Source organism: Piliocolobus tephrosceles, chromosome 6, assembly GCF_002776525.5.
Source record: "Piliocolobus tephrosceles isolate RC106 chromosome 6, ASM277652v3, whole genome shotgun sequence".
NCBI lineage: Eukaryota > Metazoa > Chordata > Mammalia > Primates > Cercopithecidae > Piliocolobus > Piliocolobus tephrosceles.
Window position 1 is genome coordinate 127,170,928 of NC_045439.1, and position 22,947 is coordinate 127,193,874.

Here is a 22,947-nt window from a genome sequence, read left to right on the forward strand (position 1 = left end):
CCAGATTCCATAGCAATTAATACTGATTAGAAGAAAGGAACAATGCTCTTATTTTATACTACTCTCATACTATATTTCATCGAGTCCAAGATGCCATAAAGTTGTAAGGTGCACACTTTTTATGTACCACAGAAATCAGAAGTGCTGCCAATTATACAATACATCCATATCTCTTAGAATTTTTGTAACTATTGAAGAGTTCTTTTAGGCTGAGAGTTATTTAGACCCGAAAATGACACTGTGAATAGGCAGGACCGAGTTCAGCACCTGCAGGCGATGTAACCCATTTCTGGTTGCTGTGGGCAGAGGGGCTTATAAGAGGTATCAGATCATAAGCTGGATCTGGATTTCAGAGGTGTTAAAAAAAAAAAAAAAAGTAGGTCAGGTGTAGTGGCTCATACGTATAATCCTAACACTTTGGGAAGCCAAAGCAGGAGGATTGCTTGAACCCAGGAATTTGAGACCAGCCTGGGCAACATAGCAGGACCTCGTCTCTACAAAAAATGTAAAAATTAGCCGGGTGTGGTGGTGCACACCTGTAGTCCCAGCCACTTGGGAGGCTGAGGTAGGAAGATTGCTTGAGCCCAGAAGGTTGAGGTTGCAGCAAACCAAGATCACACCACTGCACTGCAGCCTGGGCAACAGGGTGAGACCCTGTCTCACACACAAAAAGCAAGGGTGAGCACATGTGTTTTAGAATTTTTTAAAAAATCATCTGTGTATTTACTTACATTAGTGGCATGTTATATTCTTTTGATGAAATGTTTCTACTTCCCCAAAATGAATATTTTATAAATTTAGAATCATATACTAAAATCTTGAATTATAATCTGCAGCCAGTGGGTCCACACAGGATGGAATCTCGGCCAATCATGGTTTGAATGTACTCTTAGGCACTGTAGTATTTGCTTATTATGGTGAAGAATAGCCCCAAGTAGTTGATAAACATTTACTATTATATGTATTTTCAGAATTTCCCATATGGCTGTGTGTAAACTCAAGCAGAGCTTGGCAGCAAGGCTAGGCTTTTAATGCTTATGACTTTTAGGTCACCCATTGAACCTTTTTTCTCCTTGGGATTTAGTTGCTGGAAACTTGTTTACAAAGAGATGGTGAAATAAACCCTTGCCAAGGAATGCAATCCTTAGCCTGAGGGGCTTGCTCAAGTTCAGACACGGGTTGGCTCCCGACCTCCTACCTCTGAGTGGCTTGTGTTGCTGCTGTTGTTGATCTGTATGTACTCTAGGATGTGTTGTGTCATTGCAGCGGCCAGTTAACTTGGAGGGACGTCCAGCACCTGCTAGTGAAGACATCCCGGCCGGCCCACCTGAAAGCGAGCGACTGGAAAGTGAACGGCGCGGGTCATAAAGGTGCGGCAATGACGTTCTAGTGGACCATTGGGTGATCCTGGAATGTATAGGAAGAGGTGTTATGAATTCCTTAAAAGGAATCTCCAAATAATATTAATTGTTATTATTAATTGTATGTCACAAGAGTTTAAACACATGCACAGCTATTTAAGAAGAGTATCCTGGAAGTAAGTTCACACTGACATTACGGAAGAATCCTCAGGTCACAAGAGTCTACTAGGGTCTCCTAAACTCTATAACTTTTGCCACACCCAGACACCACCTATACCAATATTTACTCATAGTTCTCTTTAAGCCAGTAGCAATGATGTGTGCCTATAGTCCCAGCTATTAGGGAAGTTGAGGCAGGAGGATTGCCTGAGCCCAGGAATTTGAGTCTAGCCTGGACAACACAGCAGGACTCCATCTCTTAAAACAAAAATTACTGCCCTATTTTTTTTTTGACATAAAGAATGTATTTTAAAAGGAAGCTCTACTACATCTAGTTAATCATAGGTTTGATATGTAGTTATGTATTTTTTCGAATGTGCATTAAAACAAATCCATAATTATTAAAATAAATGTTGTTTGTTTGTGTGCCACCTAAGGGCAACTTGCATCCTTAGCCCTGAGTAGCTCTGTGATTTTGAAACTTGCCTTCAGTTTCCTCATCTGTACAATGAGGACAATAAGATAGTTTTGTAAGTTACTTTCTAACTATAAAACTTCTGTTGGCCAGCCCTATGTTATAAAAATAAATCATAGGACAGTGGGGCCTCTACCCTCAGCCCAGCCTGGTACAGACCTAGGTACCATGAAATCAACCCGTGGTCAGGGCTTGATTAAACCAACTATCTGCAGCCTTTGAAGCAGGTAATTATAGGACAGTGCCACTGGCTTTGTTTGCCTGACTTCTTTTTTTTTCTTTTTTTTTCTTTCTTTGAGATGGAGTCTCGCCTTGTCGCCCAAGCTGGAGTGCAATGGCACAATCTCGGCTCACTGCAACCTTTGCCTCCTGTGTTCAAACAATTTTCCTTCAAGTAATCCCTCCTGAGTAGCTGGGATTACAGGTACCTGCCACCATGCCCAGCTAATTTTTGTGTTTTTAGTAGAGATGGGGTTTCACCACGTTGGCCAGGCTGATCTCAAATTTCTGACCTCATGATCCACCTGCCTTGGCCTCCCGAAGTGCTGTGATTACAGGCATGAGGCCCACTGTGCCCGACCTGTTTACCTGACTTCTTATCAGGTATACTGAAAAATATTTGGCCATAGTATTTATGTTAGGGAGGAATTTTTTTTTTTTTTTTTTTTTTTTTTAACCTTTTCTGAAGCTCAGGTCTGACTAATTTGACACCAAGTCTGATACTACTATCTGTAAAATACAGGTCAAGCATAGCTACCCTAAGTGCCAAGGGACATTCCTTTTAATAAGGAGGCCATTGATTGGGCCTAGTTGATCTTTGTTTTGCAGGAATGTTGGTGGTAGTGGTGTGCTGTAACAAGAGCTGACCTACATTTCAATTTTGGCCTAATTAAATAGGAAAATAGATTGTATCTAGTTCTTGACCTTGCCTCTTAAATTAAACTTTGAAAATCCCCTGCCCTGGCCAAATTAAATACTGGACCGGGCCAGTTTGCAAGCCTGTCTCTGTGCTGTGCCATGCTGCTTTCCCGGAATGCTCTGGGAACTCAGCAGGGAAATAAAAATGGCAAAAAAGATAAGCACAGCCTTGTGTTACTGCATTTTGGACACGTGGTAATTGTGTGAACCAAGAGGTCTCAAATCTTGTTTCTCTTGTCTGGTCTAAGATTCAGGGAGCATAGACGCTGACAAGCCCTTTTAATGTAAAGAAACCTGTCCTTGCCTCAAAAAAAGGAAGTCCTAGACCTTGTCAGCACTTCTTCTCTGTACCAAAACGGGACATGCTTCCTGACCCACACTCCTAAATTAAACAGAGGGAGTTGGGTTCAGAGAGAGAGAAGCAGCTGGGGCCTTTGAGCAACCCTCAGAGGGACCCATCCTGCAGCCTGGGACCCCAAGGAGACCTCGAGTGTTATAATCCATCTGTCCTCCATGGGGCCCAGCAGATGCAAGAGCCAGCCTTGCTCCCTTCCTGGGCAAGGCAGGAGAGCCTGGCTCTGAAGGGCCTGTCTTTTCAGTTAGCCATTTCTATGGATTTGGTTTGGTGGACGCAGAAGCTCTCGTTGTGGAGGCAAAGAAGTGGACAGCGGTGCCATCGCAGCACATGTGTGTGGCCGCCTCAGACAAGAGACCCAGGTAAGGCTCTGCTGTGTTATCAGTGACTTCTCAAGCATGTGGGTTTGGAGCTGACTCTGCTGTAAGGTGTGGCTGGAGGTGTTTCCACATGCATTCTGTGCACATGTGCATGTGCACGGTGCCTGCCTGCACACGTCTGCATTTTCTCTTGTGGATCGTACAGCTGGGAAAGGAATCACTTCTTAAGCCACCACTGTTTTGAGGCCTCTTCCCCTTCTGTAGCAGATTGCTCCATGATAGGGGGTCAGTTCCTCAGCCTGAATCGCTCAGCCTAGTATTGGAAATTCTTACCCATGTTTAGCATATGAGACCGAGTTGGGGATCTGCTCCTCCCAGAAGGGTGAAATGAGGAGTAGCTGCAAGTGTCCTTTCTGTCACCACCTGCTAGAGGTTGGAGCTGTAGTCCCAGCCCAGCCTAACCAGCCCTGGGAGCCTGCACTGTGAATCCACCTGGCCTGAGCAGGAGCGGCTGGGTCAGCCCCTTCTCTGCTGTGGGTTGTGGGGGTACTGCTTATTATCATAGCAGCTTTGTGTGGCTTTTATCTGGCCCTGTACAACCTTCTTCAGACTTAAGCGATGGGAATTTTTTAACAAGGCTGGAGCAGAAGAGCCCTGGCTTCATCTCTCTCCCATGAGCAGGGCACACCCAGAATTGCTCTTTGGAGTTTTTCTAAATCTGTTATGTTTGTTCGTTGATTGATTGATTGATCGATTGAGACTGAGTTTTGCTCTTGTTGCCCAGGCCAGCATACGGTGGCATGATCCTGGCTCATTGCAACCTCCGCCTCCTGTGTTCAAGCCATCCTCCTGCCTCAGCCCCCCGAGTAGCTGGGATTACAGGCTCCTGCCACCACGCCCAGCTAATTTTTTTGTATTTTTAGGAGAGACAAGGTTTCACCATGTTGGCCAGGCTGGTCTGACCTCAGGTGATCCACCCACCTCAGCCTCCCAAAGTGCTGGGACTACGGACATGAGCCACCATGCCTGACCAAAATTTTTATTTTTTAAAAAAATCAGCCATAAGGTAAATCAGAAAGCAAGAACCCTACCCCACTAGGAGAGGAAATCAGATTATTCCAATTCTGCCATCACAGCAGTTCTTTTAAGGAGAACGGTGTTTCTCTGGGCCTTGTATCTGATACAGAATGGAGTGCATTTTTCCCATAACTACTTGTTCCATTTGGAAAACGTGTGTTTGAAAAAGTAGTGATGCGATGATAAAGAATGATATGTTGCTTTATCAACAAATACAGATCACTCTCTAGATGCCTCTTCCTTGAATATGCTTCTACTCTTATAATACACTCTTTTGCCACAAATGGTTGAGAAAAATGTTTCTGGTGGAAGGCTTGCATATGGTAGGAATGCAGAGAGTATGTGTTGGCTGAGCAGCTGGATGAACAGCCACAGAGGGATCTTTTGAAAAATTACCTTTTTCTCCCATGGCTAATTGCACACTGACCGCTGAGTGATCACTCCAGGCCCCAACAGGTCAGCCGGCCACCCGACAAGCCTCAGTCTTGACTTCTTAAGGCATCCATTTCTCTGAGGAGCCTTAGACTGTCAAATTTGAAAAAATGGGGGAGAGTCTCTGAGATAAAGGAGGTTGTGCCTTCTCTGTCTTTGTTTGTTGGAAAATGCCTGCAGCCTGGACCCTCAAAGGCTAGGTGAGGGAGGTGGGCTCCTGGGTCTGGTTCCTGACCCGGGGGCTGCCCTCTGCCCCGGCGCCTCGGCTGGTGTCCCCGTCAGGGCGGCTCCTGAATGAAGCATTCTTCTCCTGCCAGAAATCGTTTTAAGATGGCAGAGTGGTGCCTAGGTGGCGAGTGGTTGTTTTTATTTTTATTTTATTTTGTTTTTTAAGTGAAAGCACACGGAGTCTAGACAGCACGGGTTGAGGGAACCCGCCGTAACATACAGTGTAACATTGTTCCTGTCCTTTGAGGAAAGTAAGGACCCTCCAAACTCCAAGAGAGGAGAAGAATCAGACTTCTGTTTCTAAAGAAAAGTCATCTTTACCATTAGCAGTTTCAGACTCTTTCTGGAATATTCAGCCAGCCCACCGTCTCACACCGCTTGCTTATCAAACCGCTTGCTTAACTCCGTAACGTGGTTGTTGCAGAGGACATAAGGGTCTCCAGAGAGAGTGGTGTCACCAAGCAGAGTTTGATGCCTCACATCCACCGGTGGGTCTCCCCTCCTGGCAGGGAGCTCCAGCCAGCTCTGCCCCTGAACCTGCCTGCCTGCCTGTCGGGGTCACCTGAGCTGCGAGTATCCCCATGGCTATGCGAGTTTTCCCCATCGGGGTTCCCAGCTGCTAGGATCACGTGGCTGAAAATGAAAAGGAAGTGTTCCCACACAGCCATTTTCCCATCTTCTTCTAACTGCCCCCTCTCCACGCACATTTCTGGGTCCAGCTGTCTACTCTCTTGGCCTCATTCTGGTTTCTTCCTCTCATGGTGAAATCCTAGGACTTTCTGAATGTCCTGAACCTGCCCTCAGCTGCTTCCCATGGTGAAGGGCAGAACAAGAGGGGAGACAGAGAGGGGGTGTGTATGCCTCTTTATACACCCATCTCTTGTGCATTTGTGTGCACTGTGTGGGATATGGTGACTGTCTTTTCTCTTGAACGGGAGAGGATGCCACCCTGGTGTGACCAAAGGTCAGACAACTGTGTTCACTGGATGTTAAGTACAGGAGTCCTCTAGATGGGTCATATGTCCACACCTGCCAGGTCTATGGTAATGTCACACGTGGTCCTGAGGGAGAGGGGCTGGGGTGTTCACATGTCCACCCCTCTGGTCACGCACAGGGGCAGGAATGACTATCTCAGGCACCTCTCTCTACCCCTAGCCCTGGGCTGGGATGTGATCATGGTTCAGGGAGACTGTCCTCATGGCAATGACTGACAGGAAGAGTCAAATGGGCCACCCCTTCTGCACATCCCTCGTGTGCACCCAGCCTGTGCTCCCAGACTAGCATTGCATCCAGTGCCCCCGAATGACTGCACAGAGCTCGTGCCTCGTCAGCCATGGCGTCCTCCTGCTGAGCTGCTGTCTCCAACATGCCCCAGTGGCTGGCATCACAGCCCCTGCCTGCCCCTGAGTCATGCTCAGGCCCAAAGGCACAGAAAGGCCATCAGCACAGCACAGTGAGGGCTGCAGAGGAAGGAGCTGGGGCCATGATGCCAGACCCACCAGACGCAGTCCCCTTCAGGAGGCAGCTCCGTCACTTAAAAAAAGACCATCTGTGGTGTGAAAAGGACTAGCCAAAAGGGGACCCCAGGTGATACTCTGGCATTTCTCATCTGGACATTGCACATTTGGGGACTGTGGGATTTGAGCCTGTCTCTGTCTGGATCCACCTGAAAGATAAGAAGAAATCCCTGGAAGGGTAGAGAAAATGAAGAGAGAGGGGACCTCAAGTAGGGCTGGGCCTGGGTGAGAATCAAGGAGCCAGGCCCCCTGCTCCAAGGCACCATGGGATTGTGCTGGGCGGTCTCTTTACTGCCTGGTGTTTACCCTCCCCTAGAACAGTCTGAGCCCCAGAACCGAGGTAGTGATGTCTGAACCACCTCTGTGGGAGCCCACATGGGGTAGGGCCCATCATAGGCAGCTTTCAGGAAATGCTAAATCTACATGCAGAGGCAAGAGGAAATCACTTAAACTGAATGACAGCTACTGTTAGCAAAAGACAGTGACTTGCTAGTGTCCTCCAGGATAGCACTGGATGAAAGTGTGAGCTGCGCCTGGGCCTCTGTTGTGATCATCAAACTCATAGACCAGAGGCATGTTGACCTACTCCTGGGCACAAATGGTTTCCGTCTGTTTAGAACCTTTGTCAATTAAACGAAGGTACATGGGATCAGTACATAGGATCATGACCAGTGGCATCTGCCTGTGCAAAATGATTTTAAAATCTGTGTGTATTAAATAGAGGGATAAAGTTGATATTTTTATAGCTTTTCTTTCAATGAAAAAGAAAATTAAGCTTAGTATTATTCCAATTGATGAAATAGAGGCCCAAATATTAAATATTCTATTTAACTCTTGATTTTTCTAGCCAGTACTACTATCACTGCTTTGAAAATCCAGGCTCCTGGGAAACAATTTGTGATATGCATGACTCCCACCTCAATGCTGGGAAGACCACAACAACAGGGTCTTTTAAGCCAACACAAAGCAATAAGAACTTACCTGCACATCTTTAGTTTGTGCTGCTTTGGAAGGTTACTGTCCAGACAGAGCTTACAGTTTAGTTTGGCCTATCTTTTAAAGAACTCTGTCACACACCCACACCCACACAAGATACTTCAGACCCAAAAGCCAATGCATTGCTTTGACTATCAAGGATTATCTGTAAAGCAGATAATCTTTTTATAGATGTTCAGGAATTAACTCTGGATTATCCACATATTACCTACTTTTCTAGAATTTCGTTAAACTAGACTGCATATGGTGGTCATTTTAAAACAACTCTATTTATAAAGACATATGGCTGTGGATGAGAGAGAATGGATTGTGAATATAAAGGCACTTACTGTGTGCCAGGCATTGCTCTAAGCACTTTACATAAAAATCCCCAATAAACATACGAGGTTAGAGTACTATCTTTATCCCCATTTTATGGAGGAAGAAATGGAGGCACAAAGGAGTTAGGAACTTAGGCCCAGAGTTGGGGTGCTGCAGGGTTGAACTGCTACCGCAGGCTGCTTGTCTCCAGAGTCCACCTTGCCCCCTCTAGGTAGGAACTCAGGCAATACTGAGCCAAGTAGAGCAACCTGCCCACCCGTTAGAAGACCTCACCTCCTTGACTTCTGTGCCAGGAGCTAGCTGGGCACACCACCTGCAGGGAAGATAAAGTACCCTGACCCTGGCTGCCTAGAAGTTCCTCCAGCCTTGGCCAGCTGTCAGTGCCTAAGAGCACAGCTGCTGGTGGCTCAACTGCGGCAGGTCAGCTAGGCAAGCAGGTGAGGCCAGGAGCCCAGCAGTCTGATGGAGTGCCTGTGCGGATCAGACACAGGTCAGCCAAGCTTCCTGCTGTGCTCAAGCACACAGCCTGATTTGACATCTTTTTAGGAAGCCAAAAGCCCTTCCTTTCTTTGGGTTGTCTCAGAACTATGCAGATTTCTGCCACTCTCACATCCCCTCCTCACCTTACCCCGCCTCTCCCTCCAGGGCATTTGACCTCTGTGCATACCTGGGTACCACAGGAGGCCCTTACTTTTGGTTTCTCGTCTTGGGCCATTGTTATATAGAGCATGCCTGGGTGTCCTCAGAAAACGTGGGGTGCTGTGCAGTCCTGCCCTGGGGGTAACCATATTGGGCCCACAACATTTTTCCTGCCTCCTGGTACCCCTTGTAGCTGCAAGCAAACTTAACCAGCTGGCTGTGTTCCTGCAGCCCTTGCCCTTCCTGGCTTAGTTTTGAAGCAAACTTGTTTCCCCCAGATTGTAAAGGCTACTTAGTTCTAAAATTAGGATTTGAATTTGAATACAGTTGATTCTCCCTATTCATGGCACTGTTCTACAAAGTCACCACGAACACTGAATTAGCAAATACTGAAGCATTGTTCCTAGGAGAGATACAGGGTTAAGTTCCTGTGAGCCTCTGGTCACATTTTTGCCAGCCTATCAATACAGACCCTGTTTTATGTGTATGTGTTTAAAGGCAGCTTATTTAACATAGATTATTTATTCATTAACTTTAGACTCACAGATGACAGCACTAGCGCTCATTGCTGGAACAAAGCTTGTCTTACACATATGTTTTCTCCTTAAGGCACATCTCAGCTTTCTCATGCTTAGTGATACTAGACAGTGCTTTAGCACTGCACTTGGGGCCAATTCAAACAGCGAATTCACCGACAGAAAAGCACAGAGCTAGGCATGGTGGTTTGCACCTGTAGTCCCAGCTACTTGGGAGGCTGAGGTGGGAGGATCGCTTGAGCCCAGGAGTTCAAGGCTCTAGTGAGCTAGGATCGCACCACTGCACTCCAGCTTGGGTGACAGAGTGAGACTCTGTCTCTGAAAAACAAAAAACAGCACAAAACTGTGAAAAATGTGGCACTAAATACGCTGTGAAATAGACACTTGTTTCCAGTTGAGATGGAGTCTCACTCTGTTACCCAGGCTGGAGTGCAGCGGCATGATCTCGGCTCACTGCAACCTCCGCCTCCCAGGTTCAAGCAATGGTCTTGCCTCATCCTTCTGAGTAGCTGGGATGATAGGCACGTGCCACCACACCTGGCTAATTTTGTATTTTTAGTAGAGACGGGCTTTCGCCGTGTTGGCCAGGCTGGTCTCAAACTCCTGACCTCCAGTGATCTGCCCACCTCAGCCTTTCAAAGTTCTGGGATTACAGCCGTGAGTCACCACGCCTGGCCGGAAATGGACACTTGTTTACAGTATGAGAGCTGCACCAACAGGCCATGTTGCCTTGTTTGACCTCAGCTGGGAGTGTGTTTGTTGTGGGTAAGACTCATATCTTACCACTCTGCACACATCTGATACACATGACACCAAAATGCCACAAGTGTTGGTTTGGGGGATACAAATAAATGTTAGCCACTAGGTGAATATGCAAATACAGCATCTGTGAGTAATGAGGATTGACTGTATATTTTATTGTCTTTTTTACTCCCCTTCAGGTTGAATTGTAGACTGTTAGAATTGGAAGGCATCTTTAAAGCCAGCTAATTCAGTCCCCTCATTTAATATAGAAGAAAAAGTATGCTATAAATTTAAGCATTACATATTAAAGCACCTTATGGCCCAATTAATTGTGGACAGCATTGTGTAAGTTAATGTACTGGATTAGTTTTTTTTTTTTTTTTTAGTTAAATTTTATTTCTTGCCTAAGTTATGTGCTATGGTTTGATCATCAAACGTAATTTTGGCCAGGCGCGGTGACTCACGCCTGTAATCCCAGCACTTTGGGAGGCCAAGACCAGTGGATCTTCTAAGGTCAGGAGTTCGAGACCAGCCTGGCCAACATGGGGAAACCCCATCTCTATTAAAAATACAAAAATTGGCCAGGCATGGTGGCGTGGGCCTGTAATCCCAGCTACTCCGGAATCTGAGGCAGGAGAATTGCTTGAACCCGGGAGGCAGAGGTTACAGTGAGCCGAGATCATGCCACTGCACTCCAGCCTGGGGACAGAGTGAGACCCCATCTCAAAAAAAAAATAAAGTAATTTCATCTGAGGAAAATTCTCAGGCTGAACCCATATGAATAAGGAGGCCCACAGATAGAATGAAGCAGCTTACCTCAGAGCCTGAAGGCCATCTTGTTGAAAGCATGCATCCTGGAACACAGGTCTGAGAAGTGACTTAGAAGCCTCTTGCCACCCTCACAAAGGCACTCTGTGCCCTCTGACAGACCTGCTGGCTTTCCTATTGCTTTATTTAGCAAGTCTGTCCCAATTAACTCTTGCCGCTCCACTCACTTCCATTAGCGAGTCTGTGAAAGGGTTTCCTGGGTGACCTTCTGCTGTAATGGGCCTCAGTTCTTTAGCCTCTCCTCCCCAAGCCAGGTGCCAGCGCAGCAGCTGGCAGGATGCCGCCGACTCCTGATTCTGGAGGGTCTCTCAACATGGCCCTAGAACAGTCATGGGCCCAGTGAGGAACAAAACAAGTGCTTTGTGCAAGGATCCAGGTTGGCCCAGGAAGCCAAGCTGGGGAGAGAGCTTCAAGGAGGGATTGAGAAATCCTGACGTGGAGGAGCTTCCCGGGTAGAACAGGAAAAGTGGGGAGCTGGAGGTGGAGGGTTTCAGCCCATGTCCTGCCTTCCTATTTCCCATGGCACTCGGTTACTTGAAAATATTTATTTTTGCTCTTTTTTTTTTTTTTTTGAGGCGGAGTCTCACTCTGTCGCCCAGGCTGGAGTGCAGTGGCCGGATCTCAGCTCACTGCAAGCTCCGCCTCCCGGGTTTACGCCATTCTCCTGCCTCAGCCTCCCGAGTAGCTGGGACTACAGGCGCCGCCACCTCGCCCGGCTAGTTTTTTGTATTTTTTAGTAGAGACGGGGTTTCACCATGTTAGCCAGGATGGTCTCGATCTCCTGACCTCGTGATCTGCCCGTCTCGGCCTCCCAAAGTGCTGGGATTACAGGCTTGAGCCACCGTGCCCGGCCTGTTTTTGCTCTTAGATAGTATTGTGCATTGGAAAACAAAATAGGAAGAGACCAACATATCTGTGGTCTGGAGTTCCTAGGAAGTCAGTAGGATGGCTACTGTTGGTAGGCCTTCACCTCCTCAGGAGAAGGGAGCGGCTGGAGAGCATTTAGGATGAATGGAGATCATCTGAAGTACCAGAGTAATTAATGTTGAAATGTGGCTCCATGGCATGCGGCATTTGCTGTCATTAGTGATCTTTTCCAAGTCTGGCCATCTCCCTGGCTTCAACAACGCTCAGTCTCCAGGCAGGTCTTGCAGGATCATTTAACTCTTTGGAATCCTTTAGGGTCCTAGGAAGATGGCTTTACGTACATAGACCACAATTTCAGAAGTTGATAGCAGAAGACACTTTTCAGTTATTTTGGGAACTTTAAGATCTTTCTAAATCAGTTTTCATCATTAAAGTACAATGTAGCTGTATTCATGTGACAGTGATCATCTCTGCACATTGTTTAACCTAAAAAATAAATTACTTGGCAGTCGACTTGCATTTTCAGTGTTACCTTAGAAATAACTGTAGGGTGGAGAATCACTTCTATTTTTTTCATTGACTGTTCTACTTTCTGTCTTGCAGTTAATTTTTTAAAGTGATGACTTTTGATAGGTGGCTTCCTTATTTTCTTCCTGGTGTTTCTATCTGAAATACAGAAAATTTTGAGCACAATGATCATGAAACATTTTGAAGCCTCCTCTTTTATTTCTCTTTCTAATAAAAGCACTCTAAGTTGGGATGTTAGGTTAATGGTTTCAATAGCAACCACAGAAATAAAATGTGTGAGGAGCTAACTGCATGTCAGGAAGGTGGCAGCGTGCCCTCCTGTAGTAGCTGTCCTGGGCTTCCGTGCTGCCCCAGAACTTACAGGAATTAGGAGTCCTGGTGGCCTGTTACTGAGCAATTTAGCAGTTAAGAGATTTCACATAAAAACTAATTGTTACAGTTAGCCTTGTTCCAGGAGGCCGCTCAGCTTCTAGCCCCCAGGTGAAGGTAAGGGCTTGGCTTTGAAAACTCAACCAAGTGAGGCCATTAACTCCTATAGGAGCTGGGTGCTCCCGCCCCCAGCCAGCCTCCCTGCAGACAGCAGCAGCAGCAGCGGGGCTGGCGAAGGATCACACCCAACCCAGCCTTCTTTACGCAGCAGCTGGAGTCCCTTAGCAGGAATAAAAAAGTTAGACGCAAGAGACTTTCATATTCTGAGATGATTTACTCTGTGGGTGGGGCTCAGGGTGGCGGGGGCAGGTGAGGGGTGGGGCTTGGTTGTCTTTTACTTTTACCCTGCTCCTGTTCTCTCATCCCTGTGCCTTATCAATGGGATTAAAGTTTCTTCACAAGGATTCCAGGTCTATTTCTAGAGCAGACTGATCACTTCCCCTGCCATTGAGCAATTGGTTGGAGTGTGGGGACAGTGTCTTCAACTTGGTTAAGGCTTTTGTTTCTGTTTCCCCTTGATCTTACTATTTAGCACTGGAAAAGTGTTGAAGTGTGAGAGTGTAGGGTTATTCCTGGTTCTTGGGGTTGACTGGGAGCTACATTTGGAAGCCCCAGGGGAGCACTGAGTAAGTCTGCTGGCCTAGGTGTTTCTTCCACACCTTGCTTCTCCCCAACGCACCCACATTGCATTCTTAGTGTGGGGTGAAGGGGGGACACTCACCTGGAGACACACATGGGCCCTGCAGGGCCTGGAATTCTCCAGAGCCTTCTGTTGTGTTCTGCATCTACCGCAGTGGGGGCTGCTGACCAGTAAACACCAGCAGTAAAACTTGGGAGAAGGCAATGAAGGAAGTCAGCATCTCTAAATCAATTTATGGTGCATGCAAAGCATGTTTTCAAATATTTACAGAGTCTCCGAGGGAATTACATCACTGTTTATAACTGTTTTGATTGCTTTTTATGACTCAGGCCCAGTAGAGCCAAGCAATGTAATTCCTGAGAGGCTCTGAGCAGAATGCCTTGTGCCTCCCGGGAGGAGAGTCCAGGCATTATGGGAAAAGCGCTCCCCATAATAAGCTGAGCGCCAGTCGTGTGGTAGGGAATTATTAATGTGCTGCTGGGTGGCGGTTGGTCTGCACCAAAGAATGCCGTATTTCTTCAGCTGCAGATCAGTGGGGTGGGTTGGGGGCTCAAGTTCAAGGAGGCGTGAACCCTAGTGGCCTGGAATCGGCAGGATGGTCCAGCCTGGACACAGGAGCAGCCTTGGGGTACAGATTTTGTGTCTGCTTGGTCTGGGGAGTATGTCAGAAAATTCTAGTAGAAAGGAGTCTTGAATGATTGAGGCTTTGTATTTATCCTCAGATTCCATCCCATATGGTAAAGCTGCCCTGAGTTTGTAAAGGGAACCATCGTCCATTTCCATTACAGGGCAGGAAAGCGAGGGGACCCTGACTTTCTGCAGGAGAGTTGGGAGCACACGAGCTTGGCACCCTCGACCAGCATGAGAGGACAGACTCCGAGCTGTGTGCTTGACTGTGGGTCCACACGAGCTTCCTTTGGAGGCAACGAGGCAGCAAAGCCTTGAGGCGGAGGCGTGGGCTCTGGGGCCCCAACTCCCAGATCCTTCCCGCATTAGCTGCACCTTAGGTGTAGTCCTTAATTCCCTCTGGATTAAATGGGTTAATCCTTGGAAGTTCTCAGGCCAGTGCCTTATGCTCAGTGCACAGTCAGCTTGGGAAATGTTTGCTGGTTGCTGTTATTTAGCATTGTGACTTCTATTTTCAATGCTAGTCTTTGAAACAAAGTAGTGGGATTTTTTTTTTTAATTTTTGTTTGTTAAAACATTTAATTATTTTTATATATTTAGGGGGTCCAAGGACAGGTTTCTTGTATGTACATATTGTAATGTGGTGAGTACTGGCCTTTTAGTGTACCTGTCACCATAGAGGTCGTACTAGGGCAACTGAGAAATGAGCTGGCCAAGTGACCACCGAGGAGAAGCTGCCTTCTGGTCACCAAAGGGGGTCCATCCCTAGGGACATTCACCCAAATCTGCCCAAGAACCCACGTTTTATTCTATTCTATTCTATTCTATTCTATTCTATTCTATTCTATTCTATTTTGTTTTTGAGATGGAGTCTTGCTCTGTCTCCCAGGCTGGAGTGCAGTGCTGCGATCTAGGCTTACTGCAACCTCCGCCACCTGAGTTCAAGCGATTCTCCTGTCTCAGTCTCCCAAGTAGCTGGGATTACAGACGCCTGCCACCATACCCAGTTAATTTTTGTGTTTTTAGTAGAGACAGAGTTTCACCATATTCTGGTCTTGAACTCCTGACCTTGTGATCTTTCCTCCCCCTCCCCCCACTTTGTATGAGACAGAGTAATTGACTCAGCAGCAATGCAAGGCAGACAGGGCCATTGTCCAGAGGAATGGGGCCTGTGCCATGCACCCCACAGCACTGCCCAGCAGCCTGGTCTCTCCACAGTAGGCAAGCAGGAGTGGTGGCAGCAGGCGTTACCTTGGCCTCCCAAAGTGCTGGGATCACAGGCGTGAGCCACTGTGCCCAGCTGAACCCATCTTTTAAATCTCTTTGAGCAAATTCCAGAGGCATAAACGTCTTCAGGACAGGTGATAAAATTCACAGTGGAGCATCCGTGTGAGGCATTCAGAGGCTGCTGCGGCTCCCAGGGGCCCCCAGGGCCCTGAGGCTGCAGTGGGAACGGGGTGGACAGGCGCTGGAGCCCCTGGCTGTGTGAGTGAGACTTCATGATTTTGGTGCCAAGTGCTGAGCCCTCCCTCCTCCTCCAGGAGCATCCCGTTAGTGCAGGTGCTGCGGACTACGGCCCTGACCAGTGCCTGCGCGGAGCACTCGGACCAGCGGGTGGTCTACTTGGAGCACGTGGTGGTTCGCATCTCCATCTCACACCCACGCCGAGGAGACCTCCAGATCTACCTGATTTCTCCCTCGGGAACCAAGTCTCAACTTTTGGCAAAGAGGTAAGGTGAGGCAGGTGTGGGGATGGGGGCTGGGGCTTCCCGAGATTTACACTGCACAAGAGCTTCTATCCAGTCTTGGACCCACAGTGTCTCTGCAAGGCCCTCTGGCATGTGAGGGCTCCCGCTGGTTCTGCTGGCAGCTTCCTTTCTCTTGGAGACCCTTGCATGTAGGCCCCACAAACCTTAAAAGTTGCTCCCTGAAACTTTGCCTTCCAAAAGGTCCTGGAAAACTTTCCTTTTCAGAAAAAAGCGACAAAAGAGTTGTTGTTTCGTTTTGTTTTGTTGTTGGTAGTGGAGGGATTTGTGGAATTCTGGCTATGCCTTCATTGCTTAGAAGTGCATTGAAGGTCATTTTTATCCTGTTCAATTGGCCTTTGAATCGAGCGTGTGTAGCACAGGGAGCACTGTTTATCCCCCCGCCAGCTCTCCCACCCAGTTGTGGTCTGCCCTGCAGAACCTGCACTGACAGGGGCCTGTCCCAGGAAGATAGACAGGCTCGGATGGTGTGCAGGGAAGGTGCCCCCAGGCTGCTCTCTGCCAACTTCTCTTGCACTCAGGGGCTAGAAATTCCAAAGCTTTGTACATGGTTTTTGGGAGGCTATGGAGTCATTTCTTTAGCAAACTTAGAAACAAGGGAAAATACGTTGATGCAAATATATGATTTACAAGTAATTAGAATGTAAGTGTTTATAGGAACTCAGAGGGGCCAGGGTATAGTGGTACCTTTCTGTCTCTTTCTAGCTAAGCGGTAGAGAGAGAAAAGAGATTTCATGGACGAATCAGCATTTCCAGCTTCTCTCAAAAACCAAAACTGGCACCGTGCCCACATCACCTGCAGGAAGCCCCCCAAGACCAGGCCTGCTCTGTCTACTGGGGTGTGGTCCCCATCCCGACTTGCCCACTCTGGGCCCACTTGACTCCTTTGGTGACCTGCCTGAGGCTGTGGCCCTTGCGTGGGCTATAGGGAACTGTAGAGATTCAGAAACAGGGGCTAGCGGAGGCTCTCAGATGGGACCAGGCAGAAGTTGGGGGTTGCCCTTTGCTTAACCCTTCCCCTCCCCCACACTTTGTATGAGACAGAGTAATTGACTCAGCAGCAATGCAAGGCAGACAGGGCCATTGTCCAGAGGATTGGGGCCTGTGCTGTGCCCCCCACAGCACTGCCCAGCAGCCTGGTCTCTCTGCAGTAGGCAAGCTGGAACAGTAGCAGCAGGCGGTGGGCCTGGCACCATCTTTGTCCTTGGTGCACTGGAATCAACCCTGAGGCAGTCCCTGGCACCAAGCTCAGCCCATCCCACGTTCTGCTTTCATAGCACAAGCGCCACAGGGGCATCTCTCCCTCCTGCAGGGAGGCCCAGCCATGCTCTGCCTCTGCCTGTGGGAGGCCACGCGGGCATGAGCAGTTCAGGTGTCAGCCGGCAAGCTGCAGCTTGATGCTATGTTGCTCCCCGTGGTGTTTTTTATTTTACGTTTTTAACTCTTAAAGATGTTAAAAGTCCTCATTTCTGGCATTTCTTGGAAAGTTGGAAGCTGTCTGACACCAGGCCCATGTTCCTGCCTGCAGTGGGCTGGAGCTGAGCATGTGGGCAAGTGTGTGTCCATGTGCTCCTTGTTTTCCATGCTGGCAGCCCTGAGGCCAGCAACGGGCTCTCCATTCACTCCAGCTGCACACCTAGTGGCACCCAGGTTTGTGACCCCTGACTCAGAGGCAGAGCTGGGTGCAGGCCCAGGTGATGGCCCAGGTTGACCAAGAGCCTGTGGTGAGCCTTAGAGGCTGGGGCAGCAGGTAGCAGGCAGGCAGGTAGCAGTGACCCTGGAGAGTCGGCCCACACGCTGCTCTTCCATTCCTGGCTGGGCTCCCAGGAGCCAGTCACTTTGCCTCTCTTTATTCCTCACCTCTGAAAATGTCACTTCACTCATCTTTAAACATTAGAACTGTTACAAGACTTGAGTGTGATAATATAGATAAAAATGTTTGGTGTCGTCCCTGGCGCAGGGGCCTGGCTGCCCTTCATGTCCTGCTTACGTCTGGCTGCCTGACCCACAAGAGCCTTCTGGTGCTCCAGCCTCCCCTCTCCCGCTCCCCTAGGGCCCTGTTTCCCTTCCCTGGAAGCCTTCCTCCTCCTGCTGCTGCCCAGTGTTGCACCCTTGGGATAATAGAGCACAGGTCCTGCCAGGCCTATTGGGAGCCACCCCTTGGCTGGGTAGTGCTGTCCTTGTGCCATCGAGCACTTTAAAAAACTACCCTAGCCCAGGAAGGGAGGCTCACACCTGTAATCCCAGTACTTTGAGGGTCCAAGGTGGGTGAATCACCTGAGGTCAGGAGTTAGAGACCAGCCCGGCCAACATGGTGAAACCTCGTCTCTACTAAAAATACAAAAATTAGCTGGGTGTGGTGGCAGGTGATCCCAGCTACTTGGGAGGCTGAGGCAAGAGAATCACTTGAACCCAGGAGGCGGAGGTTCCAATGAGCCGAGGTCATGCCTCTGCACTCCAGCCTGGGTGACAGAGAGTCTGTCTCAAAAACAAAAACAAAAAAAAACAGAAAAACTACCCTGAGGCTACTCTGGCTGTCATCTGAGTCTTGGGACTTTGGTTTTTTTCCAAGGCAGATTTTGTGATCATATCAAGAATTCGTGTTTTCGGGTCAATGACCTCCTATCCTACTGCACATCTTACTTAATTTGGCAGCTTTATCAGGTTGCCAGTTTCTTCACTAAGAAGCCATTGATGTGCCTCAGCACCTCAGCCCTTAAAAGACAGTTTGTCCTTGTTCTGTCCCCAGTGTGTTGGGTTCAGCTTGGCATTGAGTGTGAAAATCAGCCTTGACCTTTGCCATTTCTTAGAAGAAAGCACAGGATGCTTCCACCTCACTCTTCTCCATTGCAAAGTATGTTACCTAGATAAACATTTTTTTCCTACCTTGAGTGTTCGGAGAACCCCCAGATTGGAAATTGAGTCTTACATCATTCAAAACTTATGTATTTCAATTTCTGATAACCAATAAAGATCCCTATGTAAAAAAAAAAAAAAAAAAAAAAATGTTTATTCCAAAATCAAAATAGAAAATTAGACTATGAAGAAAGAATAAGAGGAAAAAACCTAGAATTGATTCCAATGCAGAAAGAGTCGCTTCTGAGGATGGCACTGGGTGCAGGAAGAGATTGGATGTTGATTAGTTGCTTCCTGTTTCTGCTTGAACCAAGTGTGAGGCAGAGGCAGAAGGCCCAGGGGCTCAAGGGTACAGTTGGGAAAGGCCTCCGAGGTGGGAAGGGCAAAGGGAGGCTCATCGGGACCTGCACAGAGGGTACTGCTGGGGGTGTGGGAGCCGTCTCCTCCTGGCTCTCCACGGGTCCCTCCCATTCCCGCTGAAAAGCAACCAACCCTGTCATCATCATCTCCTCCAAATGCCCCTGTTGAGATTGGATCAGCCCTGGAGGTGAAGGGACAGAACTTTCCCCACAAGCTTGAGTAGCTGCTCCTCTTTCCTTATTTGTGTCTCCCAGAGAACAGTGCGCACAGCTGGCTCGAAGTCAAACGTGGAAGTTTCATTCTTCCACAAACAAGCACTTTAAAAAGGTGTCCTTAGTGAGCACTCTCTGGGCTTCAGTGAAGGTACCCCGGGCGGCGGGGGGGGCCGCCCCTGTCTGCTTTTGTGCATCCAGGCACTGGAGTTATGGGCTCTGTAAGATTGTTCCTGGGCGAGAAGGAACCAACCACCTTCTGCAGGAAAGTGTTGGGATTGGGGGCATTTGTTGGTAAGCTTGTAAACATCTTTCACTGGGTTATGTGAAACCTGTCTGCCTGCGTACCTCTCAGAATGTTAGAGAGGTTCAAGGAGGTGATGGAGGAGATAGTCTGTGTGAGACCTTAAAGACAGTCACATTTCACCGCGCCCTTTGCCCTTGGGTTGGCTGGGGCCAGACCCCTGCTGCCCTGGGGGTACGGTCCAGCCAGATCATACATTCCCCCGAGAGCCCTCCTTGTGCCATTCCCTCCGCCCAGCCACTCAGTACCAGCATCTTCATTTTCTGACACTGCATCTCCAATTGCAGATTGCTGGATCTATCCAATGAAGGGTTTACAAACTGGGAATTCATGACTGTCCACTGTTGGGGAGAAAAGGCTGAAGGGCAGTGGACCTTGGAAATCCAAGACCTGCCATCCCAGGTCCGCAACCCGGAGAAGCAAGGTCAGTGGCTCTTGGGAATCTCATGACAGCTTTTGTATCTCAACTCTTTTACTACCTTTGGGCCTTTTTTAACTACGGAGTCTCTGATAATTCTTTGTTTTGTTTTGTAGAGGTAGAATTCCTGTAACAGAAAATTCACCATTTTAAATATTTTTAAGTGTGCAGTTCAGTGGCTTTTAGTACATTCACAATGTTGTGTAACCATCACCACTATCTAATTCCAGAATGTTTTCATCCCCACACAAAGAAACCCCACACCCATGAAGCAGCCGCTCCCCATTCCCTCCTCCCCTCCCAGCTCCTGGCGACCTCTAATCCACTTACTGCTTCTTTGGATTTGCCTCTCCTGGACATTTCATATAAATGAAATAATATAACACCTGGCCTTTTGTGTCTGGCTTCTTTCACTTAGCGTGATGTTTTCAAGGTTTATCCATATTGTAGTATGCATCAGAACTTCATCACTTTTATGGCTGAACAATATTCCATTGTACACATTGATCATATTTTGTTTATTCATTCACCTGTGATGGACATTTGGCTTGTTTCTACCTTTTTGCTGTTACAAATAGTACTGCTATAAGGATTCAGGTACAGGTTTTTATGTGGACCTACATTTTCGTTTCTTGTGGGTGTATACCTAAGATTGGAATTGTCAGGTCATATGGTAACTCTATGGTGAACGTTTTGAGGAACAACCAAACTGTCTTCCACATTGACTGCACCCTTTTACATTCCTGCCAGCAATGGATGAGAGGTCCAGCTCCTTCATATTGTCATTAACACTTAATGTTCACTGTTTTTTTAATTATAACTGTTCTAGTAGGTGTGAAGTGGGATCTGTGGTTCATCAATTGCATGATGGTGCACTTTGATGCATAAAAGTTTTTAATTCTGATGAAATTCAGTTTATTTTTTCTTCTGTTGCTTGTGCTGTTGGTGTCATACTTGAGAAACCAGTGCCTAACCCAAGGTCACAGAGATTTACTCCTGTGTTTCCTTTTAGGAGTTTTATAGCTCTTACATGTAGGTCTTTGATCCACTTTGAATTATTTTTTGTACATGGTGTGAAGTAGGGGTCCAGACTCATTCTTTTGTACCCACTTGTTCCAGCACCACTTGTTGAAAAATACATTCTTTACCCGTTGGGTGATCTTGAGACTACTGTTGCAAATCAACTGACCACAGAAGAGAGGTTCATTTCCCCACTCTCGATTCTGTTCCATTGGTCTATATATCTATCCTGGAGTCAGTACCACATTGTTTTGTTCACTGTAGCTTTGTAGTAAGTTTTGAAATCAGAAAGTGCAAGTCCTCCAACTTGGTGGTTCTTTCTCAAGATTGTTTTGGCTATTTTGAGTCCCATGTAATTCCATATGAATTTTAAGATAAGCTTGTACATTTCTTTTTTAAAAGGTAGTTGGAATTTTGGTAGAGATTGGATCTGTAGATCATTTTGGGGAATATTTCCACATTAACAATATTAAGTTTTCCAGTCCATAAACATGGGATAGTTTTCTGTTTATTTAGCTCTCTTTAATTTTGTTTAGCAGTGGTTTTTGTAGTGTTCAGTATATAAGTCTTTCACCAATCCTTGGTGAAAGTTGTTCCTAAGTATTTTATTATTTTTATGCTATGGTTTTGTTAGCATAATGGAATGGTTTTCTTAATTTTGCTTTTGGATTATTTATTTCTCTGGTAATTATTGTACCCTTTTTAATCCCTTTGACTTAATGATCAATCATTTATTTAACCAATCTTTATTAAGTACCAGACTCTGATCTAGGTAATGGGGTTATAACCAGGAAAGAAAACTGGAATAATCAGCACATCTTATTTTTTAGTTACCCACAGAGGTCTATAAACACCTGTCTTTGTTCTCTGGGTTGAATGCATAGTAACATTTACAGAATATGCTGGAATCTTGCTTTTCTATGGGCGAGTTTCCTCAAGGTTTGCTTTCACTGTTCTATCATTCCTTGTGCCCTTTTCTATGAAGATGCAGTCTGCTTCTTGGTCACCCTAGGAGTACATGAGAACCTTCCCCTGCCCTGGTTCTTTTCCAGTTCTTCATAAAACACAGTTTTAGGAGAAAAGAAGAGCATTGACTTGCCTTATGCAGAAAATTGACTTCAAGTCATCAAGTCATCTACAGGGATCTTCTACCTCCCCCAGTTGTATTCTTTCTGGTTTTGAAATAGTAAATAACCATTTTAAGAAAGTGTTGACTGGGCAAGGTGGCTCACGCCTGTAATCCCAACACTTTGGGAGGCCGAGGCGGGTGGATCATGAGGTCAAGAGATCGAGACCATCCTGGCTAACACGGTGAAACCCTGTCTCTACTAAAAATACAAACAAAAAATTATCTGGACATGGTGGCAGGTGCTTGTAGTCCTAGCTCTTAGGGAGGCTGAGGCAGGAGAATGGCATGAACCCGGGAAGTGGAGTTTACAGTGAGCTGAGCCACTCTACTCCAGCCTGGGTGACAGAGCAAGACTCCATCTCAAAAAAAAAAAAAAAAAAAAAAAAAAAAAAAGAAAGAAAGTGTTATAACAAATCCTAAAAATACAACAATGTAAAATTTTAAATGACCTGAAATTTACACATTTTAAAAGTGGAAGCTTCTAAATTCTTACTTTTAAAAGCCCCAAAGTATATTGGCCTAGTATTAAAAGTCAAGGTTGACTCCTCATGCCAGCTGCATCCTCAAGCATTCACTGCTTCGTGAGCACAAGGCGGAGTTGTCATGCCAGCCTGCATGGCCTGCTTGCCTGGGAGGCTGGTGCTGTATGCAGGAGAGCACATAGAGGCTGGGGCTATAGCTCTTGTGTCCTCATAGCATAGCCCTGGGAACCGGGCACACCATTTCACCACTTCAGACCTGTGATCTTTACTCTGTATCATGAGCAGAATACAATGAGCCCTACCCATGTCCCAGGGCAGCTTCAAGGGGACAGTCAATCCCCCAAGGAACTGTGCCGCTGCAGGCAGCCTTTCTCATGCATGTCATGCATTCTTCTCTTTCTCC

The 22,947-nt window shown here is 47.1% G+C and overlaps 1 protein-coding gene across 1 annotated transcript in view; it reads left to right on the forward strand.

Moving 5' to 3' along the window:
* PCSK6 (proprotein convertase subtilisin/kexin type 6) overlaps positions 1–22,947 on the forward strand; it is a 193,525-nt gene that overhangs the window by 110,585 nt on the left and 59,993 nt on the right. The window contains exons 12-15 of the mRNA XM_023193592.3: positions 1,267–1,370; positions 3,513–3,630; positions 15,539–15,727; positions 19,783–19,919. Coding sequence (XP_023049360.3) covers positions 1,267–1,370; positions 3,513–3,630; positions 15,539–15,727; positions 19,783–19,919 — 548 coding nt within the window. The remainder of the gene's footprint in view (positions 1–1,266; positions 1,371–3,512; positions 3,631–15,538; positions 15,728–19,782; positions 19,920–22,947) is intronic.